Source organism: Platalea leucorodia, assembly GCF_965183815.1.
Source record: "Platalea leucorodia genome assembly, chromosome: Z".
NCBI lineage: Eukaryota > Metazoa > Chordata > Aves > Pelecaniformes > Threskiornithidae > Platalea > Platalea leucorodia.
This window is the reverse complement of record NC_138858.1, coordinates 63,615,302-63,638,951: the sequence shown is the minus strand read 5'-3', so window position 1 is coordinate 63,638,951 and position 23,650 is coordinate 63,615,302. Positions and strand designations below refer to the sequence as shown.

Below are 23,650 nucleotides of genomic sequence, written 5' to 3'. Positions count from 1 at the left end.
TTAGAATTGTCTAAAGATAACAAAAAGTGAAGCTGACATGATTAAAGACTCCTCATGTTATAATTTGCTTAAATATTGCAGTTTTAAGCAACTGAATTGTAAATATTTGTCTTTTAATTTTAAGCACTGTAAGTATCTTCCCTGTTGCTGTCAATTCATCTGAGAATGAAACAGTAATATCTTAGACTCTTGTGGCAGGTGTTCTATTGTGAGTGTAATTTTGTTTGGTTTACTCCAACCTTAATTTTTTTCCATGTCAGGCTGAAAGTGAAAGTGATTATTTTTCTTTTGGAGCTTGCATTTTTTCTGAGGCCTTGAATCTTCTACCATCATTATACTACTCATGTTTCTGTCTGTTTTGTTTTTTTTTTTTTTTTCCCCTCCTGTGGGGAAGATCAGGGAGACAGTATTAGGATTTTTTCCACAGAAATTTGACTGAAGTGCAGATTGCTAGGAAACGTTTTCAGAATTGCCATGCTGGCAACTGTAGACCAAATTCTTGTAGGACGTTTTGTGTCTGAAGCCCTTAAGACGAGCTTCTACTAGGAGCTGTATTTCACAATAGGTGACTTTCTTCTATTTGCTTCTTCATTAAAACTTTTAAGGGATCATGCGATTTCTAAGAGTGCAGCCCCAAGAAAAATATTTATCTTTTTTCCTAGCGTTTTATTTTTTCGTGATTTATGTTAGGTAGGCAGCAATAGAGTTAGTTTCTTTTATGTCAGTGTTAGCGAAACAACAGCCTCAACAGTGATGTTACTTTAAAAAATAATCAAAGAAAAAAAACCTGCTTGGACTCTTTGACAGTTGGTACCTGTGTGCAGTTGCATCTTTTAGGCAGTCCACATACTGCAGCTACCAGCCTTACTAGTGGCTATACCACTCAAAGCTGCATAAAATAGCTGCTAATAAATGGTGGTTTTGCATATAAATATTCTCTTTTTAAGGGTAGTGAAGAGATTGGCTTAACAGCCAGGAAAGAAAAAAGCTTTCTTATTTTTCTAAAGTTCAGAAAACTGTGTGTTAATGGTTGTAAACTTTATCTTCCTGGACTTTAATGTCTTCTTTTCAGTTTGGTGAGTTTCAAGAACAGAAAAACTACTATGTTAATAGCATATTTAGTGAAGATTAGAAGTGACTTAGAGGGACATGAAAAAGCAACTAAACAACTGAAATGATGAACTTCTAATTGCATTTGTACAAGTAACAGCCTTTGGATATGAACACTTGTGTTAGATTATTAATAGCTGATACTACTGCTCTATTAAAATCTCTCTTCATTATAATATTGGCAGCTTTCCCCCAGTGTTTTTCAAGTTTCTTTGTGCTACTTATCCCATGTTTTCTTGGTAAAAGCCTTAAGATCCATCAATATGGAATACTGCTATAATAATAGGAGCAATTGCTTTCTGTGGCCATGCCTGAACATACTACCTAGTGTAAAGAATAAAGCCTTCTCCCTGGGACTTGGGACTCTTGTTTTAGAAGGTGTGATTTGATTAATTGTACTTTTCCTGTCACAGAGATAAGCTAGCTAGAGCTGACTGAATTGTGCTGCATTACCTGAAGGCTTTTCCATTATAGTGCTTGCAAATGTTTTTTGCAAGCTGACATGTGTTATGTCAGAGCTATGTGCAGAAGTGTATCACAGTAAAAAAAAAAAAGTCATGTGACCTCTGGAGTTGATTTTTAATTTTTTTTGTAATAAAGTCTCATTTTATTTACTAAAAACATGTTAAGATGGGGGCAAGGTAGGTGTTTGTCAGTATTATTTACTGCAGATGAAAATTCTGTTATGTACTTCCATAACACATGTGCCCAGACCGCTTCAGGTTCTTAATGACTGTATCATTAGTGAAGCTCAAGACTTCAGAGAAATGGGAAATTCCTTGCTAAAAAAATTATGTCAAAGGGTTAGGAAAGAGGGAAATTATAAAGACGTATTTTTGTCTAATGCAGTTTCTCTGTCTTTTTTCTTTCCTCCATAATCTCATGTAGCAATGGGTCAAGAAGCTGGCAAACCTGCCTGGCCCAAACCAGCAGGAGGATATCAAACTATTACAGGTAGAAGATATGGAAGAAGACATGCCTATGTTGGTTTTAGACCATCTTTGAATAGCCAAGACGAGCATCAACACAACGAAGACTGCGAACGATTAGAATTGGAAGATGTTCAGAAAGAGAATTCTTTATGTATGTGCATATCTCTGTGTATGTGCCATTAAAATGTAAACTGGGATGCATGGGGGTGGAGGGGCAAGGCACATAGAGAACTGTGAAGGGAAGAGAGTAGCCACTTAAATAACACATGTAAAGTACATTTCGTATGGCTTTATAGAATGAAATTTAGCATGAAGGCAAGTTATAGTCTGTCTTAGGCTGTTTAATTTTGCCTGAAGAAGTGCATTGCTGGAAGAGTTCTAACCAACTCGATCGCTATAACATTGTATAATTCAAATTATTTTGTCTTCAAATCAAATTACAAATCACATTTGGAACAGAACACTTATTCTAACCTTCTGTTTGGAACTAGGCTGTGAAATGTTTGATGTATCATGGACCAGGTTGTTCTGTCTCAGTCAACCATAGCATAGTTACAGTGGAAATTAGTTTAAGCCTGTAAAACACTTTTGAAGGTTCTCTTTCTATTTGTTTATACCAGACAGACCACTTCCCTTTCTTGCTTAATGAATATTGAACATTAGTGTTTCCCAAAATGTCTTTTGTGACTTTAGCATCTGAATAATAATTTCATAGCGAAATACAAAATGGCTTGTTGGATTAGAAACATAGTCCCATCTCCTTGAATGTATGAGGTTTTCTGCTAACAAAAAGTTTCATATAACCTCAGATCTTCCAAAGTAGCATTTTTTCTCCTTCCTTAATAGACTATTTTGTAACTGCTTTCTCCTTCTAATTTTCTTTTGTTTATAATAGCATAGTGTTCATTTGACTTTGTCATATGCCAGTGTTCTTGGAGATTGTTATGTGATGTAGGTCATCTTGGGGTGGTTTTATTTTTTTGTAACTTGAACGTTTTTGCAGTTGTCTGTGCTTCATACATTTTATACACTTTCATCTAGTTAAAGGTTTATTTCCTGTAAGGCAGTGTTGACACTTGTGGAGATCTTCCTACTGTCTCTCTGTAATGCTATCACCTTTCTTGTTTCAGTTATTCAGAAATGGGCATGCTATTATTTTAGGAGTCATAAGAAATAAGCAGTTTAGAGTGTATTATCTCCTTGTTCTTAATACAGTTGCTTTGTATATAAATTCTAAGAGTGACTCATTTTCTATATTAAGTCTAATAACAAAATGCCTTTCCTTTTATATTTGGTCTTTTTTTTTTTTTTTTTTTGTATTATGGCTTTTCAAATTTCTCTTTGAGAAACGTTTTGGATTGATTTATTTCCCTTGCCTCAACTAGGTTACATTTTTCCCCAGCCGATACTTATTTTTTGGTGGGCGGTACTATCTAAAATGTGCTGCATATTTCCTTGCTAATTGGCTTGACATCTTATACACATCTAAGCAACTGTGGAAGTTGGGTAGAAGGAGATATCCTTGGAAATATTAAAATCTGACTGGACTTGGGCCTTGGTAACCTACTATAGGTGACTCTGCTTGAGCAAGAGGAGTGAACTGGATGACATCCAGCAGGGCTGCCTGCCAGCCTCAGATGTTAGCAATTTGGTGAAGGAGCCTCAAGATTTTAATTAGATAAAATGTGATGTTACAGTATTGCTTCCTGCAAGCCAGACTCCTAGTGCTGAGAGGCACAGCTCTTGTAAGAGTTCAGTGCCATGAACTCACCAACCTAGGCATGGATTAGCTATTTAGGTTAGATTCTCTTTTGTTTTTTAAGTTTTTTAATCCCAGAACACTGATTTTACATGATTTCCTACATCTACCTGTTTTTAAAATAACATGCTAGGGAATCCCTTCAATTAACTGTGCATGTCAGATTTTTTTTGGTCTTGTAGTTAAGTTTCCAAATCTCTTAACGTTGACTTAAAAACTCTAAGTACTCTCATGAAGTTATGCAAGCCATTGTATGTTCAAAATTAGTTTGGACTCTTGCCTTGGTTAGGAGCTTACACATGACCTGAACTAAGCATTAATTTTGTAGTAGCAGCAGTATACATGGTTTTATGTTCTTTAACTCTTGCTGCTGGGTTTAATATTTATTGTCCCTTTATGCAAGAGGTGTTCAAGTGTAATATAACCAAACTGAATTTGCGATGATGGTAACTACTAACTGTAATTCCACATTCATCCGTGCTATTATTTTCTTCTTATGAGGAGTTGCACTCACAGCTGCATGTACAAAATATAGTGCTATTAGTATGTAATTTATAGTAGCAGTAAATGGCTTTATGTGATTGTGGCAGGAGGCACAATTTAGCCAGTTAATGAATGTATAGTCCAGTTTTTAACTTATGGAAAGAAATGTTATAGCTTTTTTAATCTTCTAGTGTTTTTTCAGATTTCCTGTTCTCATATTAAAATTCCCTTTTATATAAAAAATGTAAAAATGCTTCCTATGAACATGTTCCTTTAATACTTGGCTTTTTTTGCTGTCACAGGCTGAGCTGAAATTGTATCATTTAAGTCTATTCCCATATGCTTAGTTTATATAAATGAGAACTTAATATATTAGTGAACAATGACTGCATCTCTGGTAAATGTTTCTGTCTATCAAATTGCACTGCAGCCCTAGTGAACTATCCTTTGTTTTTCATGAGCAGTTGTAGATGAGAATATTTCTATATTGTTTTTGATTATTCCAATGCATTCTTTCTTACAACTTTCTGTGAAGGTTCCAGTCCATTGGTTCAAGTTTCTTCTGGTTTATTGGATGAGCCTTTGTTAGAAAATATTGGAACTGGAGAACCTGTTCGCCAAAGTGTATGGAGTCGAGCTTTTGAAGCGAATACATCACCATTTTCTCTATTCTCTTATGGTCTGGACGGCAGCAAAATCTCAGGGAACTTTATGAATCCTTATGAAAATTTTGAGAACCTTGCAGAATATGCATCTGGAGGGTGTAATGATCTGAATGGTCACAATGGAATTGCTTTTGTAAACATTGACTCTTATGAGCCAGATAGTAGTGATGAAGAGGAAGGTGATACTCAAGACAAATTTTCTTTGGCAAGAGAAGAAGCAGGTGTATTTCAGGAAACACTAGATAACATGCTTTCTGAGTTAGAAAGAGGTGTAGAGTCTTCTACTGACTTACAGTCCCGATTGTTTGCTCTCAACCACAGTATTTCTAGAGAATGTTTCGAAGAAGCGGGATCAATGCCTTTAAGGAGATATTTTAGCATAGACTCAGACTTGGCTTGTCCAAACAACAGGACATTTAAATCTTCTGTTGAAGATCAAGCTATAGAGAAAAGTAGCCTGAGTGGTGCCAATTGTGAAACACAGCAGATAAAAAATACAGTGGATGTTGGAATTGGAACCCCTGTAACAATTACTAGTGAATTGAATGTCAATGATGGCAAGGCTGACCAAGGAAATTCACCTGAGCTAGTAGTGAGACCTAAAATAAGAAAACAAAGTACTGTAAACCAGTTGGAGAGAGAGAAGCTTCTCCCTAATGATGATGAAGAGGAAAGTGGATCCTGGAGGAGAAGTGAAATTGCTGAAGTCCAGCAAGGCCATGCTGAGTGTGCCTTAAGAAACAGCAAAGAAGAGATGAGTTCTAGTATGTTCTTTGACTCAAGAGAGTACGAAGGTCATCAAAAGAACACAGAAATAGACCTAAGGAAAAATGTACCAGCTCAAGAACAAAAAAATGCTCTAGATGATAGCACTTTTTGGGATGAGTTTAAAGACTGCAGCAGACACTTCTCAATGTCCCACAAAGATGAAGACAGGTAAAATTTCATTTTTATATCTGTATTAGTATTGAAACTTGTGTAAATAATGTGCAAATCTGAATAATTTGTTAGCAAATGGGACGTAAAAACTCAAGCAATTTCAGAATATGACTAGATAACAAGATGCCAACTTTTCCTTTCAGTTCTCCTTCACCCTTCCTCAAGTCCATCTAAAGAAATGGCAATGTACATTCTTCTGGTAATGTAAAAAGCCTTTCCTTATGTTTAGGGTCAAAGCGCCGTACCGCTAAGGAATATTGCCTGTTTATTTTTATTTTATTTTTACTGAGTGGATGGAGGGTAGAGAGGGAAAACCTTGTTCAGCATGGGTTTTGGCAAATTATGGGTCTTTGGAAGTTGCCTTCAAGACTTGTTATTTTCAGAATTTGTTCTTTTTGCCACCAAATCTCTATTCTGCATGACAGCCTATGTATGTTCTTGTCTCCAGCCTTTTGAAAGAAATTATTCTTCCTTGTCATACCTGAAGAATAACTTGGTAGGATTGCTTATAATCCCTTTTTTAATGAAAGTTCTTTATAGACTAGTAGATGTTTCCAAAGTAACTGTTAATGAATACAGTTTCAGATCTACAAATGGCTCCAACGTGGACACCAGGAGCAGTATTCAAGCTCCTCCTGTTTTGGGCTCTCTACCCAGAAGACAGACTAATTTGGATAAATCTTATGTTGATATACTTTTACTGATATAATGTTGGTTAAGAACTTTTCACTGTGAATTGGAGTTACGTAACTGAGCTGTTTGAGGGTAAAAGAAATTTCTAACGTTCTGTTCATTTATGGTAAATGCAGTAGTGTTTGTGATGGTTTTTGTTTGATTTTTTGTGCTTTTTTTTGCCTGTTTTTCTTCTAGTTTGCTTTCATCTTGTTGATTCTGTTCCCACTGTATTCTTTACAAGACATGTCTTCTGGATGTTGATGTGGCTTTTTTGTGTGTGTGCTTGCTATTAGGCTTCATAAGCTAACCTGCTTAGTAGATTGTGCTTCCACTGCTTTTGTGGAGAGAACAGCATGAAAATTAATCTGCATAAACTCCTGTCCTTAGAATATTGCAGAGTCCCAATTATGAGAACAAAATCCTTAAGGCAGTGTAAAATGGGTTAGTAGAATTAACTTTGTATTTTCTTATTAAAGATATAGGTGGACTTGCAAACGAATCCTTTCCTTCCTTGTAAGGTTTACTCCAAAAATTTTTGTTACTGCAAGTTCTTTTCTGTTCCACCTCTGAAATGCTGCTGCTAGGTTAAAATGCGGTGGAAGAAATGGACTGTATTTAACAATTATAGCATTGGCTTCCATGATGCAAAGTGCTGGATTGTTGCAGCATGACAAAAAGAAATACAGATTACATATCTGAAAGTGACTATGTTTATCATGATGACAATAACTGAACCACTAAACAGGAAGCATATGTGTTCTTTTAACTTAAAAAAAACCCAGAATTTGTGTTCTAAACCCTCAAAAGACTTATCCTTATGAAATAAATTGTCCATGATTACTCTGTACAAAGGAGTAATATGTTTTTCCACTCTCAAAAGGTAAAGTTATATGTTTAAATGGTTAATCCACATTGCATGTTTAAATATACATATATAGCTGCCTAAAAAGCAGCATTAGCATATGTGTCAAACTACATCCTGCAACTCACCTTTCGCTTCTTTCCAACCCACGGAGATATTCCCCTTGCTGATTGCTGCAGCCTTGGCCTTTACCTCACACTTTTGCTTCAAGGAGGTGCCCGGCTGTTACGGTGTTAGCATGTAGAAGCTGTGTGAGAAGGAGAAAGTCTTGCATAGTTGTTAGAACCACATATGCTCTAAGGTGCAAGGGTCATGGTAGGTCCCCAGAGGGCAGGGATGGTAGGATGAGTATCATATCCTTTAGCTCCTTCCGTTTAGTTTTGGATGGTATGCCATACAGTACAGGCCGGTTCAGCCAGGGAAGAGACTATTCTCAGAAAATCCATGTGCAAATGCCAAGTTAATGTGTTATGCTTTTGGCAAGTGACAAGTCTATCATTGTCTAACCATCAAGTGACATTCTGCTTCTCCACAGAATTGGGCACAGTTAAATCCTAAGTTTTGAAATACACACATTCAATATTCTTCCTTTGTTCAGTATTAATGACTTCAGGCATATTCTCTTTTCTGGTTTGAATTAGTGTTTGTATATAAACTTTAAAGAGAACAAATTTGACTAACAACGTAGGAGTATTATTATAAACGGTGTTGGAAATCATTCCTGGATTGTAAAATAGGGAAAACTAAAATAAGAGACTTGAATATTTGGGCTGGTTTTACAGTATGCTTAATTAACCTTTTTTAAAACAAAAACAAACAAACAAAACAAAAGGTTCTAAAATGTTAGTATTCAGCTTTAGATGGTATAATAAGAGATGCATTAGACTGCATATCAGAATTTTGTAACAGATATGATTTCTATTGTAAAGTAATCCTTTAAAATAGCCCAAATTTAATGAACATTATAATTTCCGTCACTTTACCTAGTCTTCAGAATTGTGATAGAAAAATATATTCCTGCTTCAAACTAAAATACTTCCACATAATGTCTTGATCTTCTTTATTCTTGTAAAACTTGCAGCGTATAGGATGTGCAGTTTTTCAAAAGTACTTGCAGTTCATTAAATAGCAAGTTTTACTGGCATGTGCTTGTAATATTATATAGAAAGAGGGTTTCTTTAAAGTGAGTTTGTAGCTAGGGAGATAACATTGATACACATAGACATACCGGGTTCAGCAGATTGAAAACCCTGATCTGCAGGTGTTGTGGATTGCTGTGTGAGATGTGCTCTATTAAGCATGTTTGCTGTTCACATATTTATTAGTTTTCTGTAACTTTTTGAAGTGACATAGCTAGTTGACTATACGTGGAATTTGGATAGGTTTCAACTGTCACTGTTAGTATTGAGTAAACCTTCTAAGTGGCATTACCAAAGGTAGCAGTAGATAAGTTCATCCTTCTTGAGATTCTGCTAACATCACTATTTAAGCTGCCCACAACTTGTTATTTACTGCCCTTTTCTATGTGGTGGCTGAGCAAAATCTCTTCGAAAAACTCCCTGGCATTCATGTGTAGTGAATTATGTAATTTGCAGTAACTCATACATTGTATCTTTGTATGATTAAAAAAAAAGGATCATTGTATATGGGTTAGAGGTTCTGAGAGCTTTTACTTTAAGTTTTGTTTAGCTGAGAGGTAAGGCCAACGTTGCTTATTGTTTGTTAAGGAAGCATTGGTGTTCTCAGTGTCACTGCTGCTGTTTTCTCTTTGTGTGCTAGGAGAAAGATGTGTATAGTGGGTCTGGGCTTATATTCCTGAGTTGTTTTATGTACTCTGCAAATGTGGAGGGGGAAGAACAAAACCTTTTTGCAAAGTGAGATGGGCAGAATTCTTTCTTAGGAAGTGGTTTTTTTTTAATCAGCTCTTTACGTATAGTTGCCTTATAATACATCTATAAATAGTACAAAATTAATTACTCCTTGAAAAAATGGTCTGTATTGAGAGCAATGTTCATAGAAAAGTAGGAAATCACAGAATGTTTGTGTTTGTTTTCTTTCCCCTAAAGCAGTGTTTAAATTCACACCCTGTTGCCTTGTTTAAATTGCAGCTCAGAATGCAGTGATGGAGAATGGTCTACAGCTGTGCCTACCTATTTTACTGCTACAGAAAAAGAACAGTCCTCAAGTGATGAGAGCTGGGAGACTGTCCCAGGCAGGGAGGAACATGAGCCCGAAGTGCAGAGCAGCAGCAGTGGCATAGAAGAGGAGAACACAAATTTCTGTTTGCACGGAGGGTATGGTTTTATTTTATTAGCTAACTTCCTGTAAGTTCTGACATCAGCAGTAACACAGTATCCACATGACACTACACAGAATAACATCAATTCTAAAAGTAGTTACTGTACTAGGAATAATGATTTACCTATATCAAAATAATCTGAGTAGTTGTATGTGTTTCAAATCAAAGAAAAAAAATGGCATGTCATGTGAGCAATTCTGTTTTATGGAAGATACAGAAATAATGAAAGGGTATTGATATGCAGTGTCAGTAAGGATAATAGGCTGAATATACCAACTTTAAAAAGCCAGATTAGGCAAGTTAATTGTGAAGACATATATGTTTCATACACATCTTCTGATACTGCTTAGTACTCCTTGCAAAGCAGTTGTTTATCTCTTTGCTTTATTGCTTCTCTTATTCCACTGCTGCTCTTTATTTCTGCAGCGCTATCAGTGATTAGAGTAAACTTGAACAACTTGCTTGCTGATAACTTACTTATTTTTCCAGTCATTCAGTATTTTACTTTATAAAATGTGTCTGCCTTTGTTGCAAGAGAAAATTTGTAGCTATAAATAGCCAAGTTGTTTGTTTGTTTGGTTGTTTTTTTTTTTTTTTCCTAAGCATCTAATATTGACCTTATATTCTTAGTTTGTGTCTTTATGAAGCAACAAGCCATGCCTAAGTGTTCTTTCAGCTTGTTCCACTCTTAGGTAGACAGTACCTATTACCAAGCAGTCCAAACCTCTGTTACTGCTTTTTTAGTATCACTGTCTCTTGAGGTTTGGAGAATTATGTGGCTTTATTAAACTACTATGAAAACTCATCTGTGTCACAACAACAACAATGGAGCTGTGTACTCTTTAGCTTTCGTTGATGTGAACAGCCTGCAAATGTACCCATTTCTAACATGATTCCTGTCTGTTTGCCGTTTGATAAGGAAAGTGGGACTCACAGCCCTGTGGCTCTAAACATCCAGGTGACTTATGCTCCTCTAGAAAATCCAGGAATGAGAAGAGTCTTTCTCCTTATGCAAATAGCTTCTCTTGCAAATAATATCTCTTTGAATTCAGTCCGAGTTTCCCCATGAAGGCTGTTCCAGGGTGTCAAGAGACCCTTTCTTTTTAGTGGCTTTAGGACCTTGTAGATGAATAAGAAAATCTTTAGTGCCAAATTTACTACCCCTGGCAGGGATACTGCCTCTACTAGGGAAAATGCAAAGCAAGCTACTTACTGTCCTGCTGGTCTTGAGACAAATAATTTTGCCACAGAATCGTGGGTGTTACTAGATTCCGAGTCTGGAGCTGATAGCACTGGGAATTTCTTGTTTTTTACCACAAGTACTAAATTCCTAATTTGGAACTCTGCAGTCTGGAAAACATGCAGCTGCAGCGCTTGTAAAAGGTGTAGCTTTTATTGCTTGCATGTGTTTGTAAATTCTGCTAGATTTTTAGTTTTAGCCTTTCATTTATTTATTTGAAGGGAACAGACATTATTGGAGGAAGGAGAGATTCCTTGGTTACAGTACCGGGAAGAAGTAGAAAGTAGCAGTGATGAGGAAAATGATCCAGTTAGTGATTTTGTGCATCCTGGATTCTTCCTGTTGGATGGAAATAACAACCTTGAGGATGACTCCAGTGTGAGTGAAGACCTGGATGTGGAGTGGAGGTATGCCTTTGATAGTTTTCTCTATTAATTTCAGAGGTTTTGTAGTTACTGTTTTCCTTTTTACGTAAGATGTCAAAAATACTCATGGCTATCAGTATGCACTTGCTTCAAAGGCTGATAATCTGAGTTTTAAGGCTTAAGGTACTTCATGTGCTATGTTTCTTCTAATGAGAAAAAGGATGTCGATTTGCTAAATCAGGCTGTGATCTGAGAAAATTCTGGTGCACTAAGTATTCAAGGGATGGGTGTACTTTTTCAATTAATTTTCAAGATGGTAAGTGTAGTGGAAGTATAACAAAAGTAAAGCAATATGAATGTAATCAGCATTCAAGTCAGTGCAATTTTATAATTGGTCTTTCTTTTGCAACTGGTGTAAGTTAGATGTTATAAGCCTGTTTTTTTTCTCTTTGAAATGCCATGCACTTAGCTAATATTGTCATAATTTTGAATGCTTCACTCAATTTTCTGTCATTAGATTACTGAAGAATATTGCAATATATTTATTATAAAAATTCTGCAAATACCAGGAGGAATGTGATCAGAGCCACTTGCCCAGCCTAATTCTAGAATAGTGTAGTGCATTTGTTTTAAAGTAAGAGTGAGCTAGACAGAATGCTTTCCAGTGAGAGACTTAATGCTTGCTCTCTTCTGCTTATTAAAAATATTGTAAACTAGAGTACAAACATACGAAAACCACTGGTATTTTTTCCTTGTGAAGTTATATTTTGAAAAAGGACAACAGGGACTAATGCACGAGAGTCCAAGCTAGAAGTAAGGCATGTGTTCTTACAGTGCCAGGCAGCAAGCTAGCAAAGGAATTGTAGGATATGGACAAAAACTGTTTTTTAAGTGTTGGAGGTTAGCCTTGGTAAGCTTCCTAATTACTCAAAATAGGAAGGAAGATACTTCTCTAACAGTCTGTTAAGTTTCGTCTCTTGAGCATATACAGATCTGTATATGGTTTTGCTTGTGCCCATTTTAAAATATCATCTCTGAATGTTGAAAATAGAACTCGAAGCAGCTGCCAAGCTGTGAACTGTGACACATGATGTAATCAAAATCTGAATGCTAGTTGTAAAATGAGCTTAATAGCATACATACACAATTTATTAGCTGTGCTGTATGCCCTTTTACTCTGGAGTAGCCAACAGTAAAAGCTCCCGTCATGTTCTTCTGAAGTCTATATTGTCTTGAGTGTACCTCTCTACTGGGAGCAGGTGCTGGCACGGGGGGCTGCAGGGCAGCCTCTGTGAGGAGAGGCCAGGGCTGCCCTGTGTGGGACACAGCTGGCCCCAATGGACCCACTGCAGGGTGGTGCCTCTGGGAAAGTATATTTAAGAAAGGGTAAAAAATGCTGCACAGCAGAGTGTGAGAGAGGAGTAAGGATGATGTGAGAGAAACAACCTGGCAGACACCAAGCTCAGAGAAGACGGGGGAGGAAGTGCCCCAGGTGCTGGAGGAGAGATTCCCCTGCAGCCCCTGGAGAAGGCCATGGTGGAGCAGGTAGGTATTTGCTGAAGGAACTGTGCCTGGGGAGAGCCCACGCTGGAGTAGTTAGTGAAGGACTGCAGCTTGTGGGAAAGACCCACACAGGAACAGGTTTATCCTGAAGAACTGCAGCCCATGGGAGGGACCCCACACTGGAGCAGCAGAACAGTGTGAGGAGGAAGGAGTGGCAGAGAAGAACTGCGATGAACTGACCACAACCCCCATTCCCTGTCCCTCTACACTGCTTGGGGTAGGGGGACATAAAAGAGTCGGGAATGAAGGAGTGAAATTGAGCCTGGGAGGAGGGGGAGGGCTAAGGGGAAGATGTTTCAGTTTTTGTCTTTGTTTCTCACCATCCAAATCCATTTTTCTTGGCAGTAAATTCATAGAATCATAGAACAGCCCAGATTGCAAGGGACATCAAAAGACCATCTAGTTCAACCTTTCAGTTAAATTAAGGTTTCCCCTTAAGCTGAGACTGTTTTGCCTGTGATGGCGATTGGTGAGTGATGTCCCTGTCTTTATCTCGACCCACAAGCTTTTAATCTTATTTATGCCTGCATCTAGTTGAGGTAGGGGAGTGAGAGAGCAGCTGGGTGGGTATCTGGCAGCCAGCTAAGGTCAACCCAACACAACCACCTCATGAGAGTATACACACACAGTTGTTAACAGGTGATGTGTGGTAATTTGATGTACCCAGCCCTCATGTTATTATTGTGTACTTTGAAATGAGGACCATGTTTCCTAACTCATGTTTTTCAGACTACTTGATGAGTTTGGTGATGGCCTAGGACTTGCTCAAGCCATTCCTTATGTGGATCCTGAGTTTCTCACATTTGTGGCTCTAGAGGGACGCTTACAACAAGCTCTGGAGGTATTAAAATATTCTTGGTGGTATTATATCAGTGATGTTGTGACATAACTTTTTATTGTTGAATCCTTTTTCAGCATAATCTGAAAATCAGAAGAATCAGGCTAAAAACTACTTTTCTGTTTTAGCTTGAACTTTCAAGTCTGCAAGCTTGAAAATAAATGTTAGAAGTTCTTTTAAATGAGGTAGTGCAAGAAGTCATTGATCAGTGCTACTCCATTTAGAATATGTATTTATTTTCTCTTAAAGGAGAAAAAGATACTGATTTCTACCAATATAAACATATGCTATTTAAATTATTCTAAAGAATGTTGCCGAATTCCCTACATAACAAAAGAAAGTTCATACCTGGATCTGTGCCTATGAACTGTCCCAGCTTTTTTTTTTTCTGCAAGAATACAATTGGATGTCTCATATCTTTATTCCTCAGTAGAAAACTTTTCTGTGTTTGACTGTCTTGACTCCATGTGTTTTAAATTAAAAAAAAACAAAACAAAAACAAAACAAAAAAACCACAAAACAAAAACAAAACCAAACCAACAAACCAACCACCCAAAAGCAAAAAAGCCTTTTATCTTTACCTTGTTCTAATCTAATTTCATCTGTCTAACTTTGGATAAACCAGAGCATTTGTTATCAAGAACAAGAACAGTTATGATCTTTCTTTTCTGTGTTACATGACGTTGGTCACTGTCAGAGTGAATATAGAGCTAGCTGAAATTCACTTTGATGCAATGCGACAATTCTTGCGCTGCCACAAATCTCCCCTGCAGGGTATTTGTCAAAATAAGAGTTAAATGATATGTAGACATATAATTGAATGTTTTGTGTGTGACGTAAGTTCAGAGGCATCAAGGGGCGGTTTGACTACTAGCTCTTAGTTAAAAGGGGTGAACAGGTCAGACTATATGTCATACTGTGCTTGCAGACAAAATACCAAGCATGCTTTAAAACGCTTTCTAAAGCTGACAGTCAGTGGAACATTCACAGATAATTTTTTTTTTCCATGGATATGTGCAAAATAGATGATTTTGTGAATAAACTTCATGGGGATTTTCCAAGGGGGTGGAAGGGTTGCTCCCTGAAGTTGGCAGTCCTTTAATTTCCAAGTATTGTGCATCCCCCAAGGGATATGGGAGGTCAGCATTATTCATGATCAAGTACCATAGGGTCTTCTCCAGCTGTGTAGGATCTTGTTAGCATTACTTATCTGGAGACACTTCAGAACTGCTTATTAATTTGTAGGAGGTCTGTCGATATCCTTACTATAAAAGAAGTATTTTGAAGTTGTATAGAGAAAATTCGTTGTCTCTTTCATAGCTGCTGGTTCTCACTACATCAGAAAGCACAGAACTACAGAAGCAGTTGACCTCCTCCTTTTGCACCAAAGCAAGAGGAGCTGTGTAGAGCAAGAGGAGATTTTTTTTTAATCTATATGTTAACACTGTGAAGAGGAGACTGAGCTTATTATGGCTTTGAGGTTTTCTTTCTCATTACTGTGTAACATTTCCCTAGTGACTCTGTCAGAAGAAACGTGCTCTCTTGTCAGGCTTGACCTGTAAAAGCAGTCCTGGGTGGCTATGTGCATGGCTGGCTGAGAAGATGCCATAATTATGTTAGTGTCACCAGGAATGGAGTGTCATCGAACACACTTGGCAAGCAAGTAGATGACTACAAAGGTAGTTATTCTCTGGTACCTGTGGTACAGGTCACTGTGGATGTTGAAAAAGAGGAAAAGCCAAATGTCTTAAATAGTATTTGTGCTTGGAATTAGCACTTACATGTCTGAAACTTCACAGTGGGCATAGAAGTCTGGCATAATTGGAATTAGTCAGCAGAAGATGGTAACTGAGCAATAAAAGGAACAGCTGTATTGACTGTGACTAAATGGACAACATAGGTTTTGAGTAAGAATTCTGAATATTTCCTCCAAATCTCAAGCAGAATATATAGAGCACCTCTTTCCAGTGTGAAGACAGTTACTAAAATTCTTCAGAAAATAAGAGCAAGGATTATCCAAAATTGTTCAACATTTCGCTTAGGCAATATTGCAGGTATTTCTGGAAGTTGAGAGAAAGTGAGCAAAAAAAGGCTCTCTCTCCAGAATTAATTTCAATTGTTTGCTGAGATCCTGTCTTCTAATGACCACAGCAAGATGTAGGCAGCATCAGGATATAATGTTGTTGTGGATTAACCTGGCAGGCAGCTAACCACCACACAGCTGTTCGCTCCCTGCCCCCCCGGCTCCCCAGTGGGATGGGGGAGAGAAGGGTGGGGGGGGGGGGGGGGGGAATAAAAGGTAGAATTCATGGGTTGATATGAAGGTAGTTTAATAGGACAGAAAAGGAAGAGAAATAATAATGTTTAAAAAATATACAAAATAAGTGATGCACAATGCAATTGCTCCCCACCTGCTGACCAATGGATGCCCAGCCCGTCCCCCAGCAGCGGTCACTGCCCCCCGGCCAGCTCCCCCAGTTTATATACTGAGCATGACGCCATACGGTATGGCATAGCCCTGTGGCCAGTCTGGGTCAGCTGTCCTGGCCGTGCCCCCTCCCAGCTCCTTGTGCACCTGGCAGAGCACGGGAAGCTGAGAAGTCCTTGACTGGTGTGAGCACTACTTAGCAACAACTAAACCATCAGTGTGTTATCAAGATTATTCTCATACTAAATCCAAAACACAGCACTATGCCAGCTACTAGGAAGAAAATTAACACTCTTCCAGCTGAAACCAGGACAAATGTTTTCTGCTTTCTAGAAAATGGGACTTGCAAATGGATAGACCAGTGTAATCTATTAATAAAATATGATGTGACCCTGTCCCTGACTGGATTAACATAGACTAGAAACTTGTGTTCCTGGAAGGACGTTCAGAACAGCCTTTAAACACAACTTTCCTGGTTGTCAGACAGTTGTAGATGAAGATAGAGAAGTGTCTTCCACAAATTTAAAAATGTAAAATCTTTCATTGAAATAGTAAATATCTCATGGTGTTACAAAGCCTTTTCCTTATCTTTGGTACTGTGGTCACAGTGCTTGCTCAGATATCCAAAATTCAGCATACAGCATTTTCAGGGGAAAAAAAATTCTTTTTAAAAAAATGGTTTCTTTTGTGATGCAAAGACCAAACTGAACTAACTTTTCAATTTTGGGTAAGAGAGATTCCTGCAAATGTCTTTGCTTTCTGCTAGAAAATGCAATATCTGATTTTCCGTTTCTAGGTTGTATAAAAAATGTTTGTCATGTGACAATTTTTGTTCTGTAGTTTGTTGCAACTGTATATATGTATCAAGTAGGGAGGTAGAGATCACTGTGAGGAGTATCTTAGTTACTAAGATCAAGGTGATCAGGCTTGAGAGCTCTTCGAGGGAAGTGAGAACTGAAGCTAGTTGTCTTTCTTCCTCATGATTGGTATTTTATGCTCCTCATTCCTCTCCCCAAGAGTAAAGGGAGTGATTTCATCTGTTCTTGACGTAGTTAATCTTATTTTGGAGATCCGGACTTGTTCTGGTTTTGCTAGGCATTTTTCTGCAGGACAATTGGATTTTCAGTTTCACCAGATACCTTTCTTGCTTGTTCTATAACTTTTGTTCTCACCTTCCAGATCGTAATGCTTGCATGTGTGTTTTCTTTCTCTGTTTGAACAACTATACCCTAAGCTGGTTTGCCACTTTGCAGTTACGTGTTATCTATATATTTATACTCAGCTTTCTAGCAGGCTACATGTTGCCAGTTATGCTATTTTAGTATTATTTACATCTTTAGGGCAAACAGCTATTATTTAAATCTTGCTTAGTCTGATTCTACCTTATGGGTGCAACATACTTCTGCTTTTGCTTCAAGTTTAAAAAGTAACCCATCTGCTTCCTGGTAATATGTATTTTTGCACCAGAGGTTTTCTAATTGAGAAGTCTGAGCTTTGATTAGCTTGAAGTATTATTCTGATCTGATGAACAGATTGGGTTGAGTTTAATTATAACCATTAATAATCTGTCTAATGACTGTGACTTTATTCAGCCTGTTACTGATTTACTTAGTCCATCTCCTTAAGTTTCCCAAAATTCTCTTATCTAAAATAGTATTCATTAACCAGATCTTTTTCACCTGTAACAACATAATTTATTACAAGTGTCTATTATAGCTCAGAAAATTTTCTGAAAATTTCTCTATCCAGCAAACTAATTTACCGTAGCTATGAAACACTTGAAAGGGATATGACATGATAATGCATCCAAAATTCAAGTGTATCTTAATTGGGGAGGGGGGAGATCTGTCCCAATTAATTGTGACATTTGGAGGGGAGAAGTAGTGAATATATTAAATATTTTTTTAAAAAAGCCATGTTCTATAAGACTCTGGGATCCTAAAATGTATAACCTGTATGTGTGATTTTTTTTTTTTTAACTTCCATTTGTTTTAAAGAAATTACTTAGCTGGGAGTGTTTGGTTTACTGCATTAGCAGTACTACAACCCGTTGGGTGTCTGCAGCGTCAGTGACTTCATTTATGAGTATTTCCTGTGCTGATTCACAGATGTGAGAAGCTCAAACCCCTGAAGACTGTAGCACTCCTGTTTTTAGCAGTGTCCAGCATTTGGTTTGTAGTATGTAGAGCACTAAGCAGTCACACAAGTAATAAGAGGAAGGAAATAAAGGTATCTTATAAAACTTGTAAAATGGACACTTCTTTGCTCTGCTTTGGTTTTGAAGATGTGGTTTTAAGTGTGAAGAGTCATTGTGAGGCTTTCTGTCTGTGATGTTTCTTTTGTGCAGCTTTCGAAAGCAAACAATACAATCCTTTTGTAAATTGTCTTCTGCTTGAGAGTATTAATACTGCATATAGACACAGAGGTTTGACACATAGGTAATATTGCATCCTTCTGTCTGCCTGGGATCTTATCTAATTTTTCCAGCTGTAGTAGTTAATCTAATTAAGTATCATATTTTTACCTACAAATTCTTCTCAGACCATTGCAGCTGTAGCAAAATAGCATTACAAATACTAAAATCACCTTAATGTTAGTAAGGCAGTACTGTCTGCTGTAGCAGAATTGAATGTTTTTGAGCTGTTAAATTGGCGAAGCGTACCTGTTTTGCAGATGGGTTTGCATACCACTAGGGATAACTGTCCTAGGATTTCTTTTAAATTAGCAGATTTCTAGATGGGAATACATGTGGCAGTAGGAGCTGTAAATAGTTGTCTGTTAGCTCATGCTGATCTCTCTGCTGCCACAGACATTTGACTGTAGGTGTAAACCTGCTAGTTTAGATCTATGGAGGGATGGTTGCCTGAGCTACCTTGCCACTGCAATAAAAGTGCATGCATTTTTTTTTTTTTTCAGGCTGCAGCTTCAGTAACTCTCTAAAGTTTAAGAGGAAAGACTAATGAAGATGTTTGTGTATAATCCAATGTTTCTTTAGTATATTTTCATTTTTTTAGTTAAGTGTACCACCAACATTACAAAAATGTCAGGTTATTTTAAACTTCTTACCAAGGGAGTTTTGTGGCCATTAGAATAAATAATTTTCATGCTGATCAGAGCAGTAGGTAGTTGCACTTGAGGGGTGTGACTGGTTCATTAAGGATACGAACTGAGTGCCTCTGTGTTCTTGGCTCTTCAGTTTCAGTTTCTTCTGCTGTTCAAACAGGTGTATCTAGTACATTTCTTAGTGAATATAACCAATCTGAGTTCTGTGTTGTATTTTTTTTCTACTGGAGATCCTTTCAGTGTCTAATGGGGTTGAATGTATGATGTAAACATCAACTCTGCTTGCTGCAGCATCAGAGTCTTAAAGATTTTATATGGTGAAAAATCTAAGTTTCAAACAAGATGACTTCAGAGCACTGTCTTAGGTCATTATACAGATGAGGAACATCTATGTGGATCCTGTTTTCTTCTGAAAGCTTACATTGGTAGTGTAGCTGAGGTACTTAATATTTTTATTTGTACCTGGGTAATTCAATAGTTGAAGCCAGGAAGCACATTAATGAGGCTTTTATTTTCAGAAAGCGAAATGTAATGAGAGTTTTGTATTAGCAAGCTTTATTACATTTTCAACTTTCTGCCTTTCCTGAAACTTTATAAAATGAACAAATGTTCATTAGAGAATAAGTTGTGACTCTGTCCTTATACTTTAAGGTGGCTTAAAAAACAAGCTGTTACTGTTTTAAACTTCAGTTTCATCTCATTCATTACAATATAAAAATGATATAACGGCTAGTCTGACAGACGTAACTTCCATTTAAGAAAGTAATACTATTAGAATTGGATTCCTTTTCTTGCTTATTTGTTTTTATATGGCAAGTTACATTTGTAAGAGAACTTGGTCTCTGCTTACCCTTTTCAGACTGCTCTGGCCCATTTGGAGTCTCTTGGAGTTGATGTTGAACAGGCTCATCCACCAGCTACTAAAGAAACCATAGATTGTCTGCCACAGATTATCGTCACAGATGACCATGATGGTATGGAAAAATAATTAAGAATTAATTTCCACAAAGTTTATAGGAACAAATTTAGCTTTATGTAATACCATAGATGCAATATTTAAGCAAACTTACTGTGCAGCTGGCAATGCTGTTCTAAGAGCTTTTGAATCTTGAATCAGACTGAATATAACTTTGGTCAGTTTGAAAACTAATCTTTACTGGATTAAGGGTGACTGTATTTTGCAATCATTAGTGATACTGTTGATAATATATGTATTTTAATTTCAGTTCATCTTAGATGTAAAACCAGATAATAATAATAATAATGCTTTTTCTTCATCATGGGTGTAGGTCAAGAGCAGTGTTGTACTATCTGTTGCAGTGAATATGTGAAAGATGAAATCATAACGGAGCTACCCTGTTGTCATTTGTTTCACAAATCTTGTGTAATTCTTTGGTTACAGAAAGTAAGTACTACAGGACTGGTGGGGGTTTTGTGGTTTTTGGTTTTTTTTTTTTGAGTATTTGCATTCTTCTGGGAGTAACAGTTTGTGACTTTTTGAAAATGTGGGATGAAATACCAAGAAATAACTGGCTGTTAATTTTATGCATTACGGAACCAAATTCTAGTGCTAGTGAGAGAAGTAATTTATACCTGTACTCACCTGAAGGGAAATTTCTTGAATAGAGGGGGTATTTTTGTGAGGAAAAACATGGTCTGCTTTTAGTAAGAATGAAGGAGATGGACGAGTTATAATTTGTTTTGGTATGAGAAAAGCTTTCTTTACTGTACTCATACCTTCAAGTAAAGCTGATGGCTTGGTTTTCTCTGAGAAGAGCAATGGATCTGATCTGTCTTACCAGAATGTCAGGCCCATTTATGGTGACACCTAAGGTTGGCAGGAGAAATACTGGAATGCTTGTAAATTAATTTAAAAATTTACCTTTGCTAAATCTATATTGTATTAGACTTCATTTTCATAATCTGTAATCAGTTCCCTTCCAAATGTCTAAAAAAGGCTTGCATCATATTGAGGCTAGATTAAAAGAACTGTAATTAATGAATGATTTTTTTTTTTTTTCTTACACTTGCACTCTGCTTTATGCACAGTGTGAGCCTGGACTTGCTAGTTCTCAGTGAGTCTACACTGTAACACATCGTTTCCTCAAGAGGTACAAGAGGAAGATAAATTGATTCAGACTAGGGAGATCGGAACACCTCTAGCATGGGTGGTTGTTGGGTTTATAATTTTTTTTACCTTGATAGTGTTGATTACCATGTTGATACTGTTTGTATTATATGTCTTGTCTTTTTCTGCTGTCATAGTAAGCTGCTCTTGCTGAAAACTAGGACAAAATATTTCCTGTTAGATTTGGGCTGTACCTAGTTTATATTTAATCCTTACCTCAAAAAAAAAAAAAAAAAAACCCTTCCCACTTGTGAAATCAATTCATTGAAGACGACCTTGCCTGATGTATCCGCTGTGTAACTGGTGTAAAAGCAAAACAAAGCTTTCTTCTGAGATTGTTAGGTGTCTCAGCTCCAGGTAGCCATCCAATCAAATTTGACTCTGAGACAGTGCTGTTGTGAAGACATTAAATACTTCGTAAATAATAACTTCTAGATTTTGAATAGACTTGAATGCAAACTGTGCAAATGACCTCTTTTTTTCCTCTTTTTTTTCTTTATTCTAGTCGGGAACATGTCCAGTTTGTCGTCATGTGCTTGCACCTGTGCTTCCTGAAGCAGCTGCTGCCACTGTTTCCTTTCTATCTGATCATGATTCCGTGTCTTCTCTTCACAGTGCTACAGACGCTTCAACTTAGGGTCTGAAATTAAGTCTTGGCCACCAAAACAAAAATGTAAATTTTGCCTGTTTAATTACAATGTGAAAACAATTATGTATAAAATAATGTATGTAAAATACTATCTATATTATATATTTTGGTTTAGAAAGAGGGTGCAAGACTTTGTAAACTCTTTAGGTTTACAATAATAGCTTAAATTTTCAAACTCTAAGTTGGAAGAATGTGCAGCCTTTTTTTCTTAGCAGAATGTTGCTGGTAACTGTAATGTCTAAAGCTTGTATTATAAATTTTTCCAAAAAGATAATTAATGTGGCACTTTGTTGAAGTCCTTGCAGCTGCAGTGCAGTTGCAGCTTATTAAAGTTATGCTTATAATCTGTTTTATGTAATATAACTGAACCATTTGGTTTTGTCAAACTTAGTGCCACTGAGTGACTTTGTAATTGATCTCTCATATTTGTCTTGAATGTGAAGATGTTCTGTGATGCCAGTGGTGGTAGAATTTGATTTCACCAGAAACAAATTGCATAATGGAACAATATTTCTTACCAGTTTATTCTATAATAAACTTTTTTTCCTAGTGTCAGAAGTGGAATTAAATTGCTGCTGTCTTTTTTTTTCTTTTCTTTTTTTTTTGTTTTTTAATAAATGCTTCAGGACACAGGCTTAAAAATGGTGCTAGAAGTATATGAACTATGGAACTTCAACATTTGAAGTCTAAGTTTCGAAGACGCTGCATCTATAAGAGCTGGGCAGCTGGTTCCTTCAACTTTTTAAATTCCGGTCTACTAATTAGGTCTCCTGCATGCTCTCTCTCTTCTTAAGACTGACTTATTTTTATATATATCAGGGCTGGGGTTGCTTTCTAATGGAGGTATAGTTAAAATAGTTTTGGCTCTTGGAGTCTTAAATCTGAAAAAGGTAGTAGAAACTTCACATACTTAATTGAAAAATACATTTGAATATTTGGCTTTTAGGATAATTGTAAAGTTATTCCAGAAATTTAACAATCAGTAATGTTTCTGGTATTTGCACTGGTTACAGTGAGTTATGCTACAGTTAATATTTTAAAGGACAAGACTGATCTCTAAAATGTATTTCTATAAATAATACTCCAGTATATGCAAAAACTTTAAGGGACATGGAGTTAATCATTACAGGACAGAAAGTTAATATTTGGATGTGTATATGTGTACTAATGGCTGCACAAAAACTTTTCAGTGGCCATTGGATTCCTAAAATATTGGTACATGGGAATACTATAGGATGGGTCTAATCAAACCCTCTTAAAACAGTTACAGATTTTTCCAGTAACTTTGAAATTAAGCAGAATTAAGCTCTTGGAAAAGTGATTGATTAAAGATTAATAATCTTACAGTAGCTCTCTGGCTACTCAGTTGTGATTATGGCTGCCGTCATAGTGTCTCATTTCTTTACAAATATTAATATATTCTTTTATTAGCAGTAGAAGATAGTAATATTCATATTTGAGGGACATATTGAGTTGTGTGATGTACTTTGCAGTGTAACTTGTGGACTGAAGCAGAACAAAGAATTGGTGGCAGTTGCTGTGAGTCTGCTCCTGAGGTTTTCAATAATGTAGTTCCAGAACTTAAAGTGCAAGGAAGCCAAAACAGTAGGATACTGCTGAAAAGTGGCAGATGTGTAGTTTCTTGCCGACTT

The 23,650-nt window shown here is 36.8% G+C and overlaps 1 protein-coding gene across 1 annotated transcript; it reads left to right on the top strand.

Moving 5' to 3' along the window:
• Positions 1 to 1,994: 1,994 nt before the first annotated feature.
• On the top strand, positions 1,995 to 22,190 carry PJA2 (praja ring finger ubiquitin ligase 2). The gene is made up of 8 exons (XM_082335817.1): positions 1,995 to 2,193; positions 4,820 to 5,885; positions 9,534 to 9,719; positions 11,186 to 11,371; positions 13,622 to 13,733; positions 20,081 to 20,195; positions 20,511 to 20,626; positions 21,855 to 22,190. The coding sequence occupies exons 1-8, from the start codon at positions 2,001 to 2,003 to the stop codon at positions 21,984 to 21,986; spliced, it is 2,106 nt and encodes a 701-aa protein (XP_082191943.1). The 5' UTR covers positions 1,995 to 2,000; the 3' UTR covers positions 21,987 to 22,190.
• Positions 22,191 to 23,650: the final 1,460 nt, after the last annotated feature.

Excerpts from the sequence above, each read along its gene's own strand:
- PJA2 (XM_082335817.1), top strand. The coding sequence starts at position 2,001 with ATGGGTCAAGAAGCTGGCAAACCTGCCTGGCCCAAACCAGCAGGAGGA. Across the intron at positions 11,372-13,621 it reads GACCTGGATGTGGAGTGGAG|ACTACTTGATGAGTTTGGTG; the intron begins GTATGCCTTTGA and ends CATGTTTTTCAG. Across the intron at positions 13,734-20,080 it reads GCTTACAACAAGCTCTGGAG|ACTGCTCTGGCCCATTTGGA; the intron begins GTATTAAAATAT and ends TACCCTTTTCAG.